General features: G+C 45.6%; 1 protein-coding gene across 1 annotated transcript in view; it reads right to left on the bottom strand.

Annotated features, from left to right (window-relative positions):
* The window catches only part of LOC126210507 (open rectifier potassium channel protein 1), a 315,501-nt gene that overhangs the window by 237,692 nt on the left and 57,920 nt on the right, over positions 1-19,889 (bottom strand). The window contains exon 2 of the mRNA XM_049939751.1: positions 8,751-11,073. Coding sequence (XP_049795708.1) covers positions 8,751-8,892 — 142 coding nt within the window. The 5' untranslated portion in view covers positions 8,893-11,073. The remainder of the gene's footprint in view (positions 1-8,750; positions 11,074-19,889) is intronic.

Here is a 19,889-nt window from a genome sequence, read left to right as displayed (position 1 = left end):
TTGTCTTACACCCTTCTTAATACGAGCACTTCGTTCTTGATCGTCCACTCGTATTATTCCCTCTTGGTTGTTGTACATACATTTCACAGCTTTACAATAACTTTATTATTTGAAATATTTTCACAATGGTTTGCACACACATACAAAAACTCAAAAAGTTTTTTTAGGCATTCACAAATGTTCGATATGTGCCCCTTTAGTGATTCGGCAGACATCAAGCCGATAATCAAGTTCCTCCCACACTCGGCGCAGCATGTCCCCATCAATGAGTAGTTCGAAAGCATCGTTGATCCGAACTCGCAGTTATGGCACGTTTCTTGGTAAAGGAGGTTTAAACACTGAATCTTTCACATAACCCCACAGAAAGAAATCGCATGGGGTTAAGTCGGGAGAGCGTGGAGGCCATGACATGAATTGCTGATCATGATCTCCACCACGACCGATCCATCGGTTTTGCAATCTCCTGTTTAAGAAACGCCGAACATCATGATGGAAGTGCGGTGGAGCACCATCCTGTTGAAAGATGAAGTCGGCGCTGTCGGTCTCCAGTTGTGGCATGCGCCAATTTTCCAGCATGTCCAGATACACATGTCCTGTAACGTTTTTTTCGCTGAAGAAAAAAGGACCGTAAACTTTAAACCGTGACATTGCACAAAACACGTTAACTTTTGGTGAATTGCGAATTTGCTGCACGAATGCGTGAGGATTCTCTACCGCCCAGATTCGCACATTGTGTCTGTTCACTTCAGCATTAAGAAAAAATGTTGCTTCATCACTGAAAACAAGTTTCGCACTGAACGCATCCTCTTCCATGAGCTGTTGCAACCGCGCCGAAAATTCAAAGCGTTTGACTTTGTCATCGGGTATCATCGACTTTCGTGGACTACGCGTGAAATTTGCCCGCACGCGTTCAACCGTTTCTTCGCTTACTGCAGGCCGACCCGTTGATTTCCCCTTACAGAGGCATCCAGAAGCTTTAAACTGCACATACCATCGCCGAATGGAGTTAGCAGTTGGTGGATCTTTGTTGAACTTCGTCCTGAAGCGTCGTTGCACCGTTATGACTGACTGATGTGAGTGCATTTCAAGCACGACATACGCTTTCTCGGCTCCTGTCGCCATTTTGTCTCACTGCGCTCTCGAGCGCTCTGGCGGCAGAAACCTTTATGAGTTTTTCTACGTATCTGTACTGTGTCGTGACCATATGTCAATGAATGGAGCTACAGTGAATTTATGAAATCGCTTCAATCATTTGTAATAGCCCTGTATTGTATATGACCCGTCTCTCCCTGTAGCTTACCCCTACTTTTTTCAGAATCTCGAACAGCTTGCACCATTTTATATTGTCGAACGCTTTTTCCAGGTGGACAAATCCTATGAAAGTGTCTTGATTTTTCTTTAGCCTTGCTTCCATTACTGGCCGTAACGTCAGAATTGCCTCTCTCGTCCCTTTACTTTTCCTAAAGCCAAACTGATCGTCACGTAGGGTTGGACCCTAGCCGGCTGAAAAACAGTGGGCCATAGACCCAGTTTCTCACCAAGGCACCGCGCAAGCTGGTCGCGGCTCCATAATGGTGGGCACTGTATTTACATGGAATGAATTCGATCCAAGTGAACAGGTCACTGACTGGAAATGGTTACGGTCCGTTACTTGGAGACGATTTGCAGCCATTCATGGGCTTCATGTTCGCAAACAACGGCGAAATGTTTGTGGACGACAATGCGCCACGTCACCGGGCCACAATTGTTCGTAATGGTTTGAAGAAAAAGGTCCCGAGTTCGAGTCTCGGTCCGGCACACAGTTTTAATCTGCCAGGAAGTTTCATATCATCGCACACCGCTACAGAGTGAAAATCTCATTCTGGGAACATCCCCGAGGCTGTGGCTAAGCCATTTCTCCCCAATATCCTTTCAGGGGTGCTAGTTCTGCAAGGTTCGCAGGAGAGCTTCTGTAAGGTCTGGAAGGTAGGAGACGAGGTACTGGCAGAAGTAAAGCTGTGAGGACGGCGCGTGAGTCGTGCTTGGATAGCTCAGTTGGTAGAGCACTTACCCACGAAAGGCAAAGGTCCCGAGTTCGAGTCTGCCAGGAAGTTTCATATCAGCGCTCACTCCGCTGCAGAGCGAAAATCTCATTTTGGTTTGAAGAACATTCTCGACTACTCGAGTACGTAATTTGGCCACCAATCAACCATTAAAGGGACACAATCCAGAGGCCAGTTCGTGCACAATCTCCTGCACCAGAAACACTTTCGCTGTTACGCACGGCTATAGAGGCAGCATGCCTCAGTATTTCTGCAGGGGACTTACCAACGACTTGTGGAGTAAATGCCTTGTCGAGCTGCTTCACTACGTCGGACAAAAGGAGGCCCGACATGACATTAGGATGTGTCCCATGGCTTTTGTCACCTCGGTGTTCTGTTGCATGCCCATAGACTTGTTCCACGTGCCAAATAACGGAAAAAATGTTTCAGTCATCACAGGGTGAAACAAAGTCTTTTGCCAAACAATGGTTTCCTGTACAGCTCCAAGCGTCATGCGACAAGCCCTTGTTCTGCAAGATTTGCACAAGACTGTTGAGCGAGATAAAGCTACGAACCCATTCCTTGTAATTCCAAAGTATAGTACTGACTTATTTGATTTTAACGATGCTGTTGAAACACAGTTGTCAATGCAGGAGTGTAAAATCTCCAAACGCAGTCTGATCAAAGAGAGTTTTGTCATCCATCTCAAATAGCTATCGAAAGGTCTTACTTTAAAACAGAAGTAGAGAAAGACGTCATTATACAGGGTGATTCAAAAAGAATACCACAACTTTAAAAATGTGTATTTAATGAAAGAAACATAATATAACCTTCTGTTATACATCATTACAAAGAGTATTTAAAAAGGTTTTTTTCACTCAAAAACAAGTTCAGAGATGTTCAATATGGCCCCCTCCAGACACTCGAGCAATATCAACCCGATACTCCAACTCGTTCCACACTCTCTGTAGCATATCAGGCGTAACAGTATGGATAGCTGCTGTTATTTCTCGTTTCAAATCATCAATGGTGGCTGGGAGAGGTGGCCGAAACACCATATCCTTAACATACCGCCATAAGAAAAAATCGCAGGGGGTAAGATCAGGGCTTCTTGGAGGCCAGTGACGAAGTGCTCTGTCACGGGCTGCCTGGCGGCCGATCCATCGCCTCGGGTAGTTGACGTTCAGGTAGTTACGGACAGATAAGTGCCAATGTGGTGGCGCTCCATCCTGCTGAAATATGAATTGTTGTGCTTCTTGTTCGAGCTGAGGGAACAGCCAATTCTCTAACATCTCCAGATACTGTAGTCCAGTTACAGTAGCACATTCGAAGAAAAAGGGACCAAAAACTTTATTGGCTGAAATGGCAAGCGAACAAATGAACAACTAAATGAAACTTTATAGCTCCCTTAATTCGCCGATAGATAGTGCTTAGCTCTGCCTTTTGTCGTTGCAGAGTTTTAAATTCCTAAAGTTGTGGTATTCTTTTTGAATCACCCTGTATTCAAAAGAGGGCAGACCATGGCAGATGTAAGCTATGTTGTACTTAATCCGAAAGATCGGCCATTTTTATCAGCTGTAAAACACAGACTTGTTGACGCTGTTGCCATTTATTTCTGAAAAGCTACAGTACAGAGAGTTTTGCGGTAAATTGTTCATCTAATCCCAAGATCGGAGTGGCGTATGAAACAGAATTCAATGCAGAGTAATTTTTTTTAATTCTGTTATTCTCTCGTAAAAAAACATGAGAAATAATTTTGTTGAATGCTGTTCTACTAGTTAAAACATTACTGCTGTATTTCTATACTTCCACTGTCACAAATAAAACGTAGTGGCTCCGTTGGGTTGTTTGGGGGAAGACACCAAACAGCGAGGTCATCGGTCTCATCGGATTAGGGAAGGATGTGGAAGGAAGTCGGCCGTGCCGTTTCAAAGAAACCATCCCGGCATTTGCCTGGAGCGATTTAGGGAAATCACGGAAAATTCAGGATGGCCGGACGCGGGATTGAACCGTCGTCCTCCCGAATGCGAGTCCAGTGTGCTAACCACTGCGCCACCTCGCTCAGTGGCTACGTATTAACGGTACTTTACACAAAAACTTTCCCTGAAATGTCAACTAGAACGTTCTTAATATAATAATTTTCTTCCTTGCCTCATTTTTTTCAGTAGTTCTGTGGTATCACAATACCTTCTCAATTTTTTGGATACAAGTAAGCTATGTGCAAGAAGAGAGATATTGTTATTCTCCCGAGAAATGTGAGATGGCACTTACATGGGGACTGGGCCTTTTCGTAGTCAGCGAGTTCGTCAAAATTTGTGGTATATGCATGGCTACACCAGAAATGAAACTGACAGAAGTGGGTGAGCCAGATGGCAAAGCGTTTAGAAAAAAAAAAAACAGTATTTTTTTGCAAGGATCGGGCGAGGAAGGAGTCATTTGCGTTCCCCTAGTTCGCACACAGCGGTTGGCGCAACTGAAACACTGCGGAACGATAATCCGACGATCGTGGGTTCAAGCGCCTGTGCGGACACATTTTTATTTTCAGTTTTTACGTCTCTTACATTGCATGTAAACCGAAATAATAGTATATTGTATTGATTAATATTTCCGTGAAATGCTTGAAAAGGAAAGTGAAAGGAAAATTTCGGAGTGCCAATGTATTTCCAAAAAGGGATTGTACGTCCAGCGTCCACAAGGATTCTGCGAATAACTTTCCAAGAAGGGATTATAACTCAGGTGTACAGGACTTCGCCACGCATGATTTGGTACCAAATTGTGCGATGACATAACATTTTATGAAAGTGAACCTCGTTTGTTTTTGTATAGGAAATTTAAAACAGTCATGTCAATGTAAAAACGCGGTGTTTGTAATGTGTGCAATATGCCGATAAAATTACTGATTTCCTTGTTTTTATAGTGAATCTCACACCAGCATGTGTAAATCAATTTTGAAATAATCGAAGAATCTAATTTTACACATGGAGATCTAGTGTCCACCTTTTTATTAAAATATTAATAAATGAAATATTCTGAATATTATTTCGGTTTGTTTGCAATGTAAGTAACGTGAAAACTGAAAATTAAAGAAATGTTTCCGTTGGAAACTAAGCTAACATACATGTCTCGTGCCTTGCCAGACCCGTGCCAAAACTTTTTTTTCCCTAGACCTTTGGCCGTCTGGAGCTCCCAGGTCTGCCACTTTCGTTTCTGGCCGATCCCTGCATATAACCGTAAGTTTGGGCGAAATTGGTGGTGACGCGCCCTTGTTCGAACATTTGACAGTATCACTCTTCATTTAGATGCATATATGTGGTACTACTGAAATTACTTTTACACTCCTGGAAATTGAAATAAGAACACCGTGAATTCATTGTCCCAGGAAGGGGAAACTTTATTGACACATTCCTGGGGTCAGATACATCACATGATCACACTGACAGAACCACAGGCACATAGACACAGGCAACAGAGCATGCACAATGTCGGCACTAGTACAGTGTATATCCACCTTTCGCAGCAATGCAGGCTGCTATTCTCCCATGGAGACGATCGTAGAGATGCTGGATGTAGTCCTGTGGAACGGCTTGCCATGCCATTTCCACCTGGCGCCTCAGTTGGACCAGCGTTCGTGCTGGACGTGCAGACCGCGTGAGACGACGCTTCATCCAGTCCCAAACATGCTCAATGGGGGACAGATCCGGAGATCTTGCTGGCCAGGGTAGTTGACTTACACCTTCTAGAGCACGTTGGGTGGCACGGGATACATGCGGACGTGCATTGTCCTGTTGGAACAGCAAGTTCCCTTGCCGGTCTAGGAATGGTAGAACGATGGGATCGATGACGGTTTGGATGTACCGTGCACTATTCAGTGTCCCCTCGACGATCACCAGTGGTGTACGGCCAGTGTAGGAGATCGCTCCCCACACCATGATGCCGGGTGTTGGCCCTGTGTGCCTCGGTCGTATGCAGTCCTGATTGTGGCGCTCACCTGCACGGCGCCAAACACGCATACGACCATCATTGGCACCAAGGCAGAAGCGACTCTCATCGCTGAAGACGACACGTCTCCATTCGTCCCTCCATTCACGCCTGTCGCGACACCACTGGAGGCGGGCTGCACGATGTTGGGGCGTGAGCGGAAGACGGCCTAACGGTGTGCGGGACCGTAGCCTAGCTTCATGGAGACGGTTGCGAATGGTCCTCGCCGATACCCCAGGAGCAACAGTGTCCCTAATTTGCTGGGAAGTGGCGGTGCGGTCCCCTACGGCACTGCGTAGGATCCTACGGTCTTGGCGTGCATCCGTGCGTCGCTGCAGTCCGGTCCCAGGTCGACGGGCACGTGCACCTTCCGCCGACCACTGGCGACAACATCGATGTACTGTGGAGACCTCACGCCCCACGTGTTGAGCAATTCGGCGGTACGTCCACCCGGCCTCCCGCATGCCCACTATACGCCCTCGCTCAAAGTCCGTCAACTGCACATACGGTTCACGTCCACGCTGTCGCGGCATGCTACCAGTGTTAAAGACTGCGATGGAGCTCCGTATGCCACGGCAACCTGGCTGACACTGACGGCGGCGGTGCACAAATGCTGCGCAGCTAGCGCCATTCGACGGCCAACACCGCGGTTCCTGGTGTGTCCGCTGTGCCGTGCGTGTGATCATTGCTTGTACAGCCCTCTCGCAGTGTCCGGAGCAAGTATGGTGGGTCTGACACACCGGTGTCAATGCGTTCTTTTTTCCATTTCCAGGAGTGTACATCTATCGATTTCTTTCCGTTAACAGCAACGTATTGAGCTCTGTGTGTAACGAAGTTCTAAATCCAGTCGAAAATGTGTTCCGGTACCCGGCAGGCTGGTATTTTGTTCACTAAACGACAGTGCGAACCTGACCTGAAGTGAAGAATACTTCGCGTAAAATGAGAACGAAGCAGAAAAGTGAGCAGCTGGCAAAATACACGCAGCGCGCCGTGAAGGGAGCTGAAACAATCGGTTTTCGGCTTTATCGTTTTTTAAACGCCAGTTTAACCGGACTGTTAGAACCACTCAAAAAAATAAGTGATTCCGGAGATAGCCGATTTTCGGTTTTTTTCCTATAATTTCCTAAAATAAAAGTAGAAATCGAACAGAGACGGAAAAATATTGACTCCCTCACTGACGAGATACATAGAATCAAAATATTAAATAGACAAATAAAGGAAAACTTTGTCCCTCCACTGTTCGCTGCTTTTCTCGAAAAGTAATAAGTGGTCGAATACTTCACAGAAAATCACCAGTATTCTCCTATTGGTTCCAGTTTTTTGAAACTCTGCTCAGAAATCATGTTGTGATCGGGAATCATACCACTATTTGCCTATTACGAATAGTCAGTGATAAAAGGTGGAGACGGAGGCTACAGTAGTCTGTTTTTCGTTTTAATTTGTCCATTTCAAGGGCTACAAGCAGATAAAAGCATTTTACGTAAAAACAGGTAGCATATCAACTACTTTCAATTTTTAATGTAAACTACGCAAGAATTGGTAAGTTTCAAGTTTTGTCCATAACTTATGTCGCCACGTTTGTTGTGGCTCCTTCCATTGAGCACTGTGCGTCACTGATATTGCACTTCGTAAAATACGTCCTCACAACGGTTGTTACCATTTCCAATACAATTGATATCCGGGAACAAAAGCGAGAAACTATCATACACACCATTGCGGCAAGTATTATACACTGCATGTATACGTGTACCATCTAGTAAGCCATGCAACGTCTTAACAGGTACACTGTTGTCTCAGCAATGTTGTAGCTAGCATTATGCCAAGTGTTTGTTGTTCGTTTCTGTCGCCATTATTATTAAAATGGCACTGTTCACTGTTCCCATTTTCAACAATAACACAACATTTCTAATCGATGAAAATTTTACAAATAAAAATCAATCTTTTTTTTAAAATAATGTCTACTAGAAACCTATAATTTTAACACTACTGCTGTTGATAATTGATATTACGATTTTTTTCTCGTAGTTAGTAAAAAATAAAAATCACCTGTTATAAACGAGACCAAATATATGCCGAAAGATAACGGTTATTCCGAAATAAAATACTGGTATCAGTGCTGACTGGTCGGTTTTTCCATCCGTGCAGTAGAGTACAGGCAAGATATCAGGTACTTTCAATTTTTATTGCAAACTATGAAAGAAATAGAAAGTTTCAAGTTTTGTACTTAAATGATGTCGCCAGGTTTGTTGTGGCTCCTTCATTTTTTAATCTTATAAAGAAAATAGAGCATTGTGCGTCACTGATATTGCACTTCGTAAAATACGTCCTTACACTGGATGTTACCGTTTGTAATACAACTGATATACGACGACAACATCGAGAAATTACCACACATACCAGATGGGCAAGTCTTGTACACTGCAAGTATATGTGTATCATCTAATAGGCCACGCCACACGGTAACAGGTGCATTATGTTTCAGCAACGTTGTACTAGTCCTTATGTCACGTGCTTGTTGCTCGCTTCTGTCGCCATTATTATGACAGTAGCACTGTTCGCTTTTCCCATTTTCTATAAAAAAACAATATGTCAGATCAATGGAAATTTTAAGAATAAAAATTACTCTTTTTTTAAAGGTCCACTGGTAAAGAATAGTTTTAGCACTACTGCTACTGGTCAGTTTTTCCATTCGTACAGCAGTGTGAAGCAGATTAGAGTAGGGAAGGAAGGCGAGAACAGGCGGAGACTCACCGATGATGTGGTCACGCTGCAGGATGTCGGCGGCCCTGGTCACCTTCTCGGCCTGCCGCTCGATGTAGTAGAAGACGCCGGCGCCGAACAGCAGGTACGTCACGAAGAGCAGCAGCAGCGCCAGCCATTGCTTCTCGGACATCTCGCCTCCGGTCACTGCTGACGACGTATCCACTCGGTGCCGAAACCAAAGTAACACTCGAGTCGGCTGCGGCGGTTGTCCGGATCACCGAACCTCGTCACACATCTCAGCACAACACAACACAACACTTGCCACCGCGACGTCCAGTAGTCCTCACTGAATGCTGCTGGAGTCTCCAGTCACTTGCTTAGCTACTGCAAGCTACAGCGCTACCTGTCGTCCGATGCCGGCGCCATTAAATGTCGAGCCCTTGGAAAGCTCGTTACTGTACAGATTAGGAACTGATCAGATGATAAAAAAAAAACACCTCCGATACCGGCGAGAGATGTGCGCAAAAACAACCCAGTCTGTCCGCGACGCTTCTCGACCAAATAACAACTGTGCACCGCAGAAAATATCGCAGCCCTAGACTGGCCGAAGAGTGTCCCGTGGGCGGAAAACAATTTCTGTTAAACAAACAGTATTGAATGTGGAATGTGGCGGTAGCAGTTGCTACGAGAGAATTCTGAGGGAAAGATCATCGAAATTTGAGTGCACCCTCTGATTAGCCAGCACTCTACCTGACGCCACGTTATCAAAGTTGTCTCTAGACCGATAAAAATCTCCAGCCGTTCAGATCTTGAGAACCTATCTAATTGTGTACTGTATGTTAACTCGCTGCAGTACAAATGAATTCGTGGCTGAGCAGTATCGGTATGTTCTGCCACCAAACAAAAAAAAAAGTTTTTTAGATAATATAGAATGATTCGAACAGTACGTAATCTCTCACAAGGAAATGAAAGTCTTCGAGGGCTGAAGGTGGACAAGTACCTCATGTGGTAACCAATACAAATTCTTACAGTGTGTCAGACTAGAAGGAGCAGTCACACTCGAATGAGCTGTAGTCTGTGCGCTTCCTGAGCTGAGAGACCGGATACGTGATGGGCTGTTTGAGTGTTCACGTAGCAGAGCACTTCAGTCAGTTTCTTCTGTAGTCACTTTGGTGCTTACTGTTCAGTAACTGTGCTGGCTAACCATAAACAGGACGGTGAGTAGTACACTGACACACGTCTGTCAACACTGATAGACGACTCCAAGCGAGTAAACGCAACTACCACGAAATAATCACACTATAATGTGTACTTTCGTCCTCCTGATTCTATATATGTCAACTGACCAGCTCTTTTCCGTCTGTCTTGCAGTACAGTGTACATGAAAATCTATCTATGCAGCTGTTTGTCACAGAATTTTGATAAGTTTCTTCTTAACCACTAAGATCTTCACTCTGTCTTAACTATTACACACAATGAGTAGCTTAATAACACACGCTTGGCAATGTCGTGAAGTCTACGTTACGAACCTGGTAGACGAGATCTATCCTGTGCGTTATTACCAGTTACATTTACACCGTGTTCACTCTTGATGCAGTAAACTGAGATATTCGAATGCCATGTACCTTAGACATCTGAAGGTAGTGTCAAAATACTGGACTCGTTTTTCTATTATTGATAACGACTGTCACACACTTTAAGGTGGCAGTTCTTGAAACGCAACATATGTCTCAGGCATCCCAAGTACGAAAGTATGATGAGATATGCCACTGGAGGTTAACCTGATGCAGTGGTTGTGTGTTCAGAACTAATTACAACACACATGTTAATGTGGTCAGTACAACAATCTGCTCTGGAGATACAGAGGTCGTCTTGAAGCTAGGGACTTACACAGCGATACAAATAGGCATCAAACCCTAGTCACGTTAACTTTGAAATTGGAACACCATCAGCTAAGATCAAATGGGGTGCCACAAGTCAACAGTCAAATGGGGCTACAAAATGTCAACAGTCAAATGGGGCTACAAAATGTCAACAGTCAAATGGGGCTACAAAATGTCAACAGTCAAATGGGAAGCCACTTGTCAACAGGCACGTTGGGACGCCACCTGTCACTCCGGCGACAGCTGACGCGTCTACTACCCTCAAGAGAGCGTCCCAGTCCTGCAACAGCCGGACACGGAGTAGCGAAGCTGCGTGCGGCAGCTGGACCTGTGCGCCTGGCTCCCAGTGGCTGAGGCGACCATGGCACTGGCGGGCGCCGCCGTCGCCGCCTCCGTCGTCGTTGTCGTCCCTGCTGCTGCCAGCGTCTCCCACTTGGCGGCGCCACTGGGGTGGGGCTTCTGCAGGCTGTGGAGCGGCGCCGCGGCACCTGCCACACACAAAACGGGACCTTGAGGTCGGGAGCACGCGAGCACCTGCATCCATGCTGCCGGCGCCTCTTGTGTCGTACCGACTTCTAGTATCCACTTCACACCCGCCAGCTGCGCGATCACAAGATTAAACAATAGCTGAAGCCGGAAAACGGGAAGCTGGCGACGCAGAAACTGCGCAGCTGTGAGCTGCTTGTGTCTGTCTTTTGACTCTTCCTGATCAAATGCGAGTAAATAAGATCGACGCTGGAGCAAGGGCACAGAGGGTAACAAGAAAGGAATAGCGCACTTGACTGTCAAGTGCAAGTCACTTGTATCTATCTGGCAAGTTACGTCTCTGTAGTATGTTGTATAGCAGACCTTTTACACACACAAAACTGCTTGAATTATCCTAACTAGCGGTTAACACAAATAATGAAAGGCATTCAATGAGAATCGCTACACCCTTTGCAAAAGCAACTACACCAATTCCAGAACATGTACTGAACGAGGCCTATAGGCTCCTCAGTGGTTTACAAGACAAACTATAACTGCCTTCATAATATACAAATATCGGCGATTGTGGAGTCCAAAGTCGTTTTGATGTTTCGTTCCTGTGCTCTTGAAACATGCCACGTGAACTGGTTCCTCGTCGCTCTTAACAGAACCGCTTCTTCTGGACACTACTTTTTTTTCCCTAGTGTATGGCCCCAGGACTCACTGCAAACCACATTACAAACGAATAAAAGAACAGAGAATGTCCAATGCGATTCACAGTCTCAATACGAGCAGGACAGTCAAGACTGCACTTTGCGCCTCTGATTTCCATATAGATGGTGGTCCATTGATATTGACCGGGCCAAATCTCTCATGAATTAGCATCAAATCAGAAAACTACAAAGAACGAAACTCGTCTAGCTTGAAGGGGGAAAGCAGGAGCGCTATGGTTGGTCCGCTAGATGGCGCTGCCATGTGTGTACGTAAAGAAATATTAATGTTGTAGTTGGACCACTTTCTTCGCTTTGTGATAGATGGCGCTGTAATAGTCAGAAACGTATAAGTACGTGGTATCACGTAACATTCCGCCAGTGCAGACGGTATTTGCTTCGTGATACATTACCTGTGTTGAAATGGACCGTTTACCAATTGCAGAAAAGGTCGATATCGTGTTGATGTATGGGTATTGTGATCAAAATGGCCAACGGGCCTGTGCTATGTATGCTGCTCGGCATCCTGGACGATATTGGAAGAACCGAAATAAAATGTTCAAACGTACCTACTTTCTGTATTTTAATTTAAAAAACCTACCTGTTATCAACTGTTCGTCCAAATTGTGAGCCATACGTGTGTGACTATTACAGCGCCATCTATCACAAAGCGAGAAAAGTGGTCCAAGTAAAACATTTATATTTCTTTACGTACTACACGAATATGTAATAAAAAGTGGGGATTCCTATTTTAAAAAACGCAGTTGATATCCGTTTGACCTATGGCAGAGCCATCTAGCGGGCCAACTATAGCGCCATCTGGTTTCCCCCTGCAAGCTAGACAAGTTTCGTTCTTTATAGTTTTTTCGTTTGACGCTTATTTCGTGAGATATTTGGCCCGGTCACGATCAATGGACCACCCTGTATAGACAGGTCCCGTATGTGGTAGGAGACCCGTCGAAGCACATTACACGTTTCCATTCGTACGAGTCCAGTTTTCGTGTTATTTCCGCATCATCAAGGTCCAGGCACTGCAGAATGCAGCGCACGGCTATCAGAGAACTTCTGTCCTATTCCGTTTGCTTATTGGACGAGGAAAAATGTCGACACGGCTATATAAGCGCACTATTTAATCATCTTAAGCTACATACGTCGTTAACGTACTACACTTTCTAAGGATTCTTCGAATGAATCTGGCATCTGACTCACACGTAATTAATTTTAGGTGGTCGTTCCACTTTAAACAGCGCCGTATGCATATTCCTAGTTATTTAACAGAAGTGCTTCCAGTGACTGTTCTGCAACTGCTCAGTCATACAATAAAGGGTCTCAATGTCTTTGCATACACAGCACGTTACAGCCGTATGTTGGGGGTCAATTACCACTCCCTGCACCAAGCGTTCATCCTCTGTAGGTCTTGCGCCGTTTCGCTTCAATTTTGTAGCTCTGTGACTTCTCTGTACACAACAGCATCATCCACGAAAAGCCTCACGGAATTTTCGGCGTTATCTAATAGACCATATGTATACAGGGTGTTAAAAAAGTGTCGACTACCTTGAGAGGTGGTAGTACTTATCGAAACAGGAAAAAAGAAATTGCAGTTAACATGGGTCCGGAAATACATACTTTCCGAGACAAACACGTGCTTATAGGAAGGCCTGCGCGAACTCTTGGTTGCGGATACTAGCACAGTCGCTGGATTAGCGCCATGTCAAATGTGTAGTCAAAATATGTCTTACAGTGTTGTACCTGCCATTAGGTGGTCTGCAGTCAGTTGTGTAGTTGAGGTCGTGTTGTAGTAGTCGTGTTTGTATGCCTTGTTGCACAGTACTGTCAAACCTGTGCACGTATCCTGGTGTTTTACCCACTTCCAAATGCGGATTCACTTATGTGTTTACTGTTACTGAACTATCTGTACATACAAATGGTGAAGTACATAAACATTTTCTCTCTTCCACAACTTGTTAGCAATGGAAGCCTACTTCTCGACAAGAGAAATGGCGGATATCATACACTGCTATGGTTTAACAAGTGGACATAGGCTGCAAGCCCGTGCCCTCTACGCTGAAAAATATCCACAGTATGGTGTGCCCTCTGGTAAGCTGTTTGGCAGCAGCGGCAATTTGGAACATATATTGTGTTCGAACATTATGAATTACCTTGAAGAGGTCTATTGGCCGGCCGGAGTGGCCGTGCGGTTCTAGGCGCTACAGTCTGGAACCGAGTGACCACTACGGTCGCAGGTTCGAATCCTGCCTCGGGAAATGATGTGTGTGACGTCCTTAGGTTAGTTAGGTTTAATTACTTCTACGTTCTAGGCGACTGATGACCTCAGAAGTTAAGCCCCATAATACTCAGGGCGATTTGAACCATTTGAAGAACAGTCTATTGACACACAGTCAACATGGATTCAGAACGTATCGTTCTTGTGAAACACAAACAGCTCTTTACTCGCACGAAGGCTCGACTGCTATGAACAAGGGAATTCAGATTCATTCCGTATTTCAAGATTTCCAGAAGGCTTTTGTCACTGTACCACACAAGCGACTTGTAATCAAATTGCGTGCTGATGGAATATCGTCTCAGTTATGGGCTCAGATTCGCGATTTCCTGTCAGAGACGTCACAGTGCGTAGTAATGAGGGAAACTCATCGCGTAAAACAGTAGTCATTTCTAGCGTTCCACACGGTAATGTTATAGGTCGTTTGCTGTTCCTTACCTACATAAATGATTTAGGAGACAATATGAACAGCCGTCTTAGGTATTTTGCAGATCACGCTGTCGTTTATGGTCTATTAAAGAAGAAGAACAACAAAACTAATTGCAAAACGATTTATATAAGATATCTGTCTAGTGCTAAAATTGGCAACTGAACCTAAGTACTGAAAAGTGTGAAGTCCTCGACATGAGTGCTACAAGGAATCCGCTAAACTGCGGTTACACGATAAATTATTCAAATGTAAAAGCCGTAAATTCAACTAAATACCTAGGAATTACAATTACGAGCAACTTAAATTAGAAAGAACTCACGGAAAACGTTGTGGTGTAGGCGAACCAAAGACTGCGTTTTACTGGCAGAAGATGCAACAGATCTACTAAAGAGACTAGAATGAGATTTTCACTCTGCAGCGGAGTGTGCGCTGATATGAAACTTCCTGGCAGATTAAAACTGTGCGCCCGACCGAGACTCGAACTCGGGACCTTTGCCTTTCGCGGGCAAGTGCTCTACCATCTGAGCTACCGAAGCACGACTCACGCCCGGTACTCACAGCTTTACTTCTGCCAGTATCTCGCCTCCTACCTTCCAAACTTTACAGAAGCTCTCCTGCGAACCTTGCAGAACTAGCACTCCTGAAAGAAAGGATATAGGGGAGACATGGCTTAGCCACAGCCTGGGGGATGTTTCCAGAATGAGGAGAGCTTCTGTAAAGTTTGGAAGGTAGGAGGCGAGATACTGGCAGAAGTAAAGCTGTGAGTACCGGGCGTGAGTCGTGCTTCGGTAGCTCAGATGGTAGAGCACTTGCCCGCAAAAGGCAAAGGTCCCGAGTTCGAGTCTCGGTCGGGCACACAGTTTTAATCTGCCAGGAAGTTTTACTAAAGAGACTCTTTACACTACGCTTGTCCGTCCTCTTTTAGAATAATGCTGCGCGTTGTGAGATTCGTACAGATAGGATTAAAGGAATACATCGGGAAAGATCAAATAAGAGCAGCAAGTTTTGTAATGGCGAGAAATAGGGGAGAGAGTATCACGGGCATCATACAGGATTTTGGACGCACAACATTATAACTAAATTTCATCACTAACTTTCTCCACCGAATATGAAAAGATTTTGTTGACGCCGACCTACAAAGAGAGAAACGATCGTAATAGTAAAACAAGTGAAATCAGAGCCACTATAGAGAGATGTAGGTGGTGTGGCTTGGCAAGACAGCCAAGTCACTAGGAGAGGAAGCCGAAAGGCACGCGTTTAGCTCACGCAGGCTGGCGTGAGGTCTGGAACAGGTCAAGGTCTTATAGTAGCAAAAATAGTACGTGATTTCTGGAATACTTAACTTTAATCCATAATTGGTGAACATCGGTCGGACGGTGCATGCATCACAAGATAAATAGCAAATGATAATGGCGCCTTGCTAGGTCGTAGCAAATGACGTAGCTGAAGGCTATGCTAACTATCGTCTCAGCAAATGAGAGCGTAATTTGTCAGTGAACCATCGCTAGCAAAGTCGGCTGTACAACTGGGGCGAGTGCTAGGACGTCTCTCTAGACCTGCCGTGTGGCGGCGCTCGGTCTGCAATCACTGATAGTGGCGACACGCGGGTCCGACGTATACTACCGGACCGCGGCCGATTTAAAGGCTACCACCTAGCAAGTGTGGTGTCTGGCGGTGACACCACAGTAGGTGTTCTTTTTTTCCGCACGCTGTTCGAGAGTGGAATAATGGAGAATTATTGTGAAGCAATTAACCCTCTCCCAGGCACTAAATGTGATTTGGAGAGCATCGATGTAGATGGAGATGAAACGAACGACTGTTCAAGTATCCGTAAGTAAGCAACTAACCGTCTGTAAAAACGACGCGACTGCATCATCTGCCACATACACCGAGGTGTGACAAGTCTTGGGATAGCAACATGCACATATACTGATGGCGGTAGTGTCGCGTACACAGGGTATAAAAGGGCAGTGCACTGGCGGAGCTGCCAGTTGTACTCAGGTGATTCATGTGCAGAGGTTTCCGACCTGATTATGGCCGCAACGACGGGAATTAACACGCTTCGGACTTGGAATGGTAGTTTGAGCTAGACGCATAGGACATTCCACTTCGGAAATCGTTAGGGAATTCAATATTCCGAGATCTACAGTGTCAAGAGTGTGCCAAGAATAGCAATTTAAGGCATTAACTCTCACCACGGACAACGCAAGGGCCGCCGGACTTCACTTAACGACAGATACAGGGTGTTTCAAAAATGAACGGTATATTTGAAACGGCAATAAAAACTAAACGAGCAGCGATAGAAATACACCGTTTGTTGCAATATGCTTGGGACAACAGTACATTTTCAGGCGGAGAAACTTTCGAAATTACAGTAGTTACAATTTGCAACAACAGATGGCGCTGCAAGTGATGTGAAAGATATAGAAGACAACGCAGTCTGTGGGTGCGCCATTCTGTACGTCGTCTTTCTGCTGTAAGCGTGTGCTGTTCACACGTGCAAGTGTGCTGTGGACAACATGGTTTATTCCTTAGAACAGAGGATTTTTCTGGTGTTGGAATTCCACCGCCTAGAACACAGTGTTGTTGCAACAAGACGAAGTTTTCAACGGAGGTTTAATGTAACCAAAGGACCGAAAAGCGATACAATAAAGGATCTGTTTGAAAAATTTCAACGGACTGGGAACGTGACGGATGAACGTGCTGGAAAGGTAGGGCGACCGCGTACGGCAACCACAGAGGGCAACGCGCAGCTAGTGCAGCAGGTGATCCAACAGCGGCTTCGGGTTTCCGTTCGCCGTGTTGCAGCTGCGGTCCAAATGACGCCAACGTCCACGTATCGTCTCATGCGCCAGAGTTTACACCTCTATCCATACAAAATTCAAACGCGGCAACCCCTCGGCGCCGCTACCATTGCTGCACGAGAGACATTCGCTAACGATATAGTGCACAGGATTGATGACGGCGATATGCATGTGGGCAGCATTTGGTTTACTGACGAAGCTTATTTTTACCTGGACGGCTTCGTCAATAAACAGAACTGGCGCATATGGGGAACCGAAAAGCCCCCTGTTGCAGTCCCATCGTCCCTGCATCCTCAAAAAGTACTGGTCTGGGCCGCCATTTCTTCCAAAGGAATCATTGGCCCATTTTTCAGATCCGAAACGATTACTGCATCATGCTATCTGGACATTCTTCGTGAATTTGTGGCGGTACAAACTGCCTTAGACGACACTGCGAACACCTCGTGGTTTATGCAAGATGGTGCCCGGCCACATCGCACGGCCGACGTCTTTAATTTCCTGAATGAATATTTCGATGATCGTGTGATTGCTTTGGGCTATCCGAAACATACCGGAGGCGGCGTGGATTGGCCTCCCTATTCGCCAGACATGAACCCCTGTGACTTCTTTCTGTGGGGACACTTGAAAGACCAGGTGTACCGCCAGAATCCAGAAACAATTGAACAGCTGAAGCAGTACATCTCATCTGCACGTGAAGCCATTCCGCCAGACACGTTGTCAAAGGTTTCGGGTAATTTCATTCAGAGACTACGCCATATTATTGCTACGCATGGTGGATATGTGGAAAATATCGTACTATAGAGTTTCCCAGACCGCAGCGCCATCTGTTGTTGAAAATTGTAACTACTGTAATTTCGAAAGTTTGTCTGCCTGAAAATGTACTGTTGTCCCAAGCATATTGCAACAAACAGTGTATTTCTATCGCTGCTCGTTTAGTTTTTATTGCCGTTTCAAATATACCGGTCATTTTTGAAACACCCTGTAGCAGTGGTGTCAGCGTAGAGTTGTGAGTACTAACGGACAGGCTACAATGCGTGAAATAATCGCATAAATCCATGTGTGACCTGTGGCGAACATATCCGTTAGGACAGTGCAGCGAAATGTGGCGTTAATGGGCTGTGACAGCAGACGACCGACGCGAGAGCCTTTGCCGACAGCACGGCATCTCCAGCAGCGGCTGTCCTGGGCTCGTGACCATGTCGGTTGGATCCTAGACAGCTGGGCAGATCAGTCTCGATTTCAGTTGGTAAGAGCTGGTGGTGGCTTTCGAGTATGGCGCAAACCCCACCAAGCCATCGACCCAGGTTGTCCACAATTCACTGTGCAAGCTGGTGGTGGCTCAGTAATGGTATGGACTCTGTTTATATGCCACTGGGCGACAATTATTCGTGACTAGTTTGAAGAACGTCCTGGACAATTCGAGCGAACGATTTGGCCACCCGTGGAACATTTAAGGGACATATTCTATGGATCAGTTTGTGCACAAACTCCTTCACCGACAGCATTTTCGCGGTTATGAACAGCTATTGATGCAGCATGGCTCAATATTCCTTCAAGGACCTTCTACTTGTTATGTCTATGCCACACTACGCCGGGCAAAAGAGGGTCCGACACGATTTTAGGAGGTGACCCGTGACTTCTGTCACCTCAGTATACCAATTACCTGTAGAAAGTGGCATGTGTCCCGCATACCACTGGAACGGTGACTTTGTAGCTCCTGGCCTTTCGTGCACTCTCTAATGCGGCTGTATTTTGGTTTATTTAGGTCCTACGCCGCGGCCGGTGCTTGAAACCTAAGACTGACATACATCAGGTGGTTCTGCCACGAACGGCAGATGTGCTGTCTTTTAACATAGGCATGTACACTTTGTACTGATTTTAGGTATACTCATTATTGTCTATATATTTTTTGATTATATCGGCTTTTGTGCTTCTGGTATAGGCCTTCATTTTCCATTTACAGATGCACCTGAAGATGGAGCTGTGATCCCGAAACCAGGCTGTGTAAGAATTTACTAATGAATAGTTCGTACAACTGTAACGGATGTTTCAAATATCAGACATTTACATAATGGTTGTGGATGTCGCACTATCAGAAAACTATATTACAATAACTGTTCTACGTGGACACCATTCACGTGATACGTGACAACAGGTGTCAGAGTGTCTCCTTCGTAACTTCTGAACGGTAGCGTTAGGACGTCCAAACCGCACTGTTGGCCGCGGGGCATGATGGAAATTAGTATGAGCATGGTATGGTTTGGTTTAGCGGCGAAGCCCACTTTCATTTGGATGGGTTCGTCAGTAACGAAAACTGGCGCATTTGTGCGACTGAGAATCCGTATTTCGCGGTCGAGGCGCCTCTTCACCCTCAACGGCAGACTGCGTGGAGTGCAGTGTCCGGTCACGGAATAATCGGTGCGATATTCCTTGATGGCACAGTGACTACCTGCAGGTTTTGGAAGATGATTCCGCCCCCGTTATCCAAAGTGACCCTGATTTCGACACAATGTCGTTCATGCAAGGCGGAGCTCGACCCCATCGAAGCAGGAGTGTGTTCGATGTTCTGGAGGAGCACTTTGGGGACCGCATTCTGGCTCTCCAGTACCCAGAG

Source organism: Schistocerca nitens, chromosome 10 (assembly GCF_023898315.1).
Source record: "Schistocerca nitens isolate TAMUIC-IGC-003100 chromosome 10, iqSchNite1.1, whole genome shotgun sequence".
Taxonomy (NCBI): Eukaryota; Metazoa; Arthropoda; class Insecta; order Orthoptera; family Acrididae; genus Schistocerca; species Schistocerca nitens.
Note: the sequence above shows the minus strand (reverse complement) of the source record. Positions and strands in the feature narration are given on the sequence as shown.